At 43.7% G+C, this 4454-nt stretch overlaps 1 protein-coding gene across 1 annotated transcript in view; it reads left to right on the forward strand.

Annotated features, from left to right (window-relative positions):
• lrp3 (low density lipoprotein receptor-related protein 3) overlaps nucleotides 1–4454 on the forward strand; it is a 19754-nt gene extending 15300 nt beyond the window's left edge. Inside the window, exon 8 of the mRNA XM_060859744.1 lies at nucleotides 3414–4454. Within this exon, the coding sequence (XP_060715727.1) occupies nucleotides 3414–4217 (804 nt within the window). The 3' untranslated portion in view covers nucleotides 4218–4454. The remainder of the gene's footprint in view (nucleotides 1–3413) is intronic.

Raw genomic sequence — 4454 nt, forward strand, 5'->3', positions numbered from 1 at the left:
ACAGTGAGAGTGAGAGAGAGAGAGAGAGAGTGAAAGAGAGAGAGAGAGAGAGAGAGAGAGACAGTGAGAGTGAGAGAGAGAGAGAGACAGTGAGAGAGACAGTGAGAGAGAGAGAGAGAGAGAGAGATGTGGTGAAGGTCACAGTAAGGGTGTAATCTAACAGCCGTGAAGTCTTATTCAGCCTCCAGCCATCAGAGCTTTGTGCACACAGTCGCTGCCAGACGGGTTTTATTACCTCCAAACACCACGTGTGAAAATTCTCCTTACCGACTGATTGTGTTTGAGATGAAGAGGCACAGACGGTCTATGAGAAAACCGAAGATGTGTTGCCTGTTGATTGACAGCTCTGCTTATTCGACATGCCCTTATTTTTCACACACTGTCTCTTAGGAACAAAGTCCAGAAAAACCAGAAATGCAGAAATTCAGATTTCCGCAATGTTCGCACTTGTAAACGTGCGACTGAGGAGCCCTTCAGCCGAGCCTAGAAGTGTTCATGCTAATGTCAGTGTGGAGCAGCTTCTGGTGTGAGACCAGCCAGAAGATCTCCTTTTGGGATAATTAGTACTCTACGGTGCTTCACATTAGTGTTAATTTCGTCAGACGAGACGAGACGAGATATGTTCGTCAACAACCTTTTTTTTTTCATGACTAAGACGAGACGATGACGAGACCGCACCACTGTCCAAAAACGCTGACTAAGACTAAATTAACATGCATTATTGTTGACGAAAAAAGAAGAGACGAAAATGTTTTGTATAAAATAAAAACTAAGATAAAATCTCTCTTCATTTTCGTCTACAATTGTCTCTGCTTTTTCATCAGCTGTTACGCCTTTAAAATATTCACAACGAGTTCGCGGCTTCGCGCTGTTTAGTGTGTGCGTAGAAACAATTCGTCCACACGCCGCTCCTGAGCGCAAGTCCACCCCTGGTCTAGTCAGCTTTTGTGTTAAATTATATTCCCTGTCGCTGCTCTTTTATTGTACATGACAGCTTATGTCCCGATGACCGGTCTTTGCATTACGATTAAAAGCAGTATCAATAAAGTAAAAAATGTGATGTGCGGTCAAGTTCGAGTGTGTGCACTGTTTAAACGTGTGTTCTCAACGTCTCACTGATACTTTTGTGATTCGCGGACTGTTAATAGGTTGTATTTTAGGCCCACAGTAAAGTAGGCTTGTTCTTTACAGTTTTTCTGAGTATATTTATTTTATTTCTGATGTGAACAGAAACATGAGACACGAGGCGACCAAAACAGTTTTAAAACCCTTTGTAACTTGTCAGTCGGAGTCTGTCGGTCCCCAGCTTTAGAATTGTGTTGGTTAAAGTAAAATACTTTTCAGAACAGGTTCATCATTTGTGAATGTGTCTCCTAAATCAGAAAGTGAAAACCAGACACGTTTAACATTTACATTCAACAAAAATCATTCAACAAGTGTATTTTGTCACGTAATTATGACATTTAACCATTGTTTGAGATGTGAAACACTTTTTTACTGAAATGTTTATCAGTAATAATCTCAGTAATAATGTGTTATTTTAAAAAAGACTACAATTTTTTGACTAAAACTAGACTAAAATTAAAAGACTTTTAGTCGACTAAAACTTGACTAAGATACCTTGAGTTTTCTTTTGACTAAAACTAGACTAAAATGACGAGACCTTTAGTCGACTAAAACTTGACTAACAAAAAAAGATATGTGAATGACTAAATATGACTAAAACTAACAAGGACATTTGGCACAAGACTAAGACTAAAACTAAATTAAAAATAGGTGACGAAATTAACACTACTTCACATGGACTTCGAGTTCTCACTCAGGCTCTTTTACTTGCCCAGACTTGTTTGATTATTTTATATTTAAAGGCACAGTGTTTTTAACGAGGCCTCTTGTTCTACAGCTGCTGCTTGTTAATGTCCTCCAGCCATGCTGTATTTAGAGCACCCAGAGTTTCACACTCCTCAGGTTCACTGTGTTTCTACATCCTGAATAAATGCCATGCAGTTTGGAGTTCTGGAGATCTTCAGAACCGGAAGATCCAGAACTTCACCTGGAATTTCTCATGCGGGTTTTATTTAGAGATCTGCAGGAGAACATCTAACTCTGTTACAGACCGTCGTTCAACAAAGCAATAGGAAGCGTTCAGCGTTCGAACCTCACGGTTCTGTATCCCGCACAAGTCACACACCTGTGGTGTAATGTTGGGAAATGTTTTTTCTCACAGTTCAGAACCGACGACAAACGGACGTGAAATTCACTGTGAAATAAAAATATGGTAGGCAAACAACGGACAGAATAAAATACTGTAGTCTTTGGAGAAATAGAATGTATAAAATGTATACAACAATATACAGTCGGCAGAAATCTTTTCCTTATAGTGCAACCGTGTTTGTGTGTGAGATATGTGGCAAAGAATTAAACCCACACTACTGTACAAATGAGATATGGCACCTTTAATGAGAAAATCCAACCCTGTGTCCTGTGTGGTTTGGTGTTTCTTCAGGTTTCTGCGTTAATGAATGTAGTTTCTACATTAAATTGCTTCCTGTTCGTTGTTTAATGTAGGAAAAAGGAAGAAAATACCTTGGTTTCATCTCATCCGGTCCTATAGGACGTCTTGTTAAACGCATACAGAGATAAAGATAAATAAATCTAAATAAAAGTAAAAAAGGGGGTCACGGTGGCTTAGTGGTTGGCACGTTTGCCTCACACCTTCAGGGTCGGGGTTCGATTCCCGCCTCCACCTTGTGTGTGTGGAGTTTGCATGTTCTCCCAGTGCCTCGGGGGTTTCCTCCGGGTACTCCGGTTTCCTCCCCTGGTCCAAAGACATGCATGGTAGGTTGATTGGCATCTCTGGAAAATTGTCCCTAGTGTGTGAGTGCGTGAGTGAATGAGTGTGTGTGTGTGTGTGTGTGTGTGTGCCCTGCGATGGGTTGGCACTCTGTCCAGGGAGTATCCTGCCTTGATGCCCGATGACGCCTGAGATAGGCACAGGCTCCCCGTGACCCGAGGCAGTTCGGATAAGTGGTAGAAAATGAATGAATAAAAGTAAAAAAAAAAAAGATGGCTGGCGTCTGGGTTGAGTGTACTTAGCACTAACGCTAAGTTAATTTGCTAACTGTAAATAAACGTCAATCAAAATAAGTTTAACGTAAATACATTTGGAACACAATTGGTGTATAAATTGTGTAGTGGACAGTAGTTTTGTATTTTAGACACGACTGTAACATGTCAGGGAAACCAAAAAAAAAGGCCACGCCCACAATAGATAACTGTATTAATAAAGTCACGCCCACCAGAGAAAAAACTTGTGTAAATAATGTCCACGTGCAAATCTGTACTATTTGACCGATATATAATTTGCACTTGAGACTTTTGTGTACAGAGTTTGCTTTCTCCTTCTGTTTCAGGTGTCCGTTCTGCACAGTCTCCGCTCCGCCATGCGGAGACAGATGAGGCGTCATTCTTCCCGTCGTATGGCATCACGTCGCAGACTGGGCCGGCTTTGGAGTCGCCTGTTCCAGCGAGGGAGTCGACTGCGTGGTCATATACTCCTGCTTACCCCACCTGGGCGCGCACACACTCCCTCACAGACGCACCCACTGCCGTCTGGTCACGCACTCGTCAGCTCTCGGATTGGGAACAGCAGCCACTGTGGTGTAGAGGGGCAGAGCGGCGAGTGGGTGGACCTGCAGGCTCACGCCGAGGCTCTGTGCTTAGCTGAAAGCGGGTCACCTGCGTCGTCCCCCTCGTCACCAGCCCTGCCGCGCTCCACCTCAGACACACTTGAGGACGAAGACGACGAGAATGACGACGAGAACCCTAACCGAGCGTCAGGTCATAGGCCCAGAGATGAGCGGAGATCACATGGAGCCCCACGTCGACCCTCACGTCTACCTTTTCAATCACGAGCATCCAGAAGGGTCGTCCAGGGACTTGCCGCTGAACTGGGAGCCATGCCATTGACACGCTACTCTGTACTGGGAATCTCTCCTCTGTCCACGCCGGATTCTCTGACATCATCTAGCAGCCAGAACGAAGACGAAGTGTATTTACCGACACACACAGACGTCTGCTCAAACGCTCGCTCTGAGTCACACACTGACCCCAACACACACTCAGCAGTTAGAGATAAAAGCGTAAAGAGATCCGGGATTCAGAGTGCAGACACGAGCAGCGACGAAGACGAGAGCGTCATTCTGTTCATGCGCTAAAGGGCCTTATTCATCCTGTTTCAAACTTTATATAACACAAATGTTGCTCGCAGAATGTGTGGGAAAAGTTTACCAATGACCGTACAACACGGATTACGTCTATGGTGACATCGCTCTTATTATATTCGTAACACTGTAGATTGAATCTGTTTATATTTTTCAGGCAGAAGTAACTGTGAGGAGACGAGTGTGTGTAGGCGTAGCCAGGGTTTCACTCGGGGAAAGTGTCTGGGTCAC

This window comes from Tachysurus vachellii, chromosome 23 (assembly GCF_030014155.1).
Source record: "Tachysurus vachellii isolate PV-2020 chromosome 23, HZAU_Pvac_v1, whole genome shotgun sequence".
In the NCBI taxonomy this organism is placed as follows: Eukaryota; Metazoa; Chordata; class Actinopteri; order Siluriformes; family Bagridae; genus Tachysurus; species Tachysurus vachellii.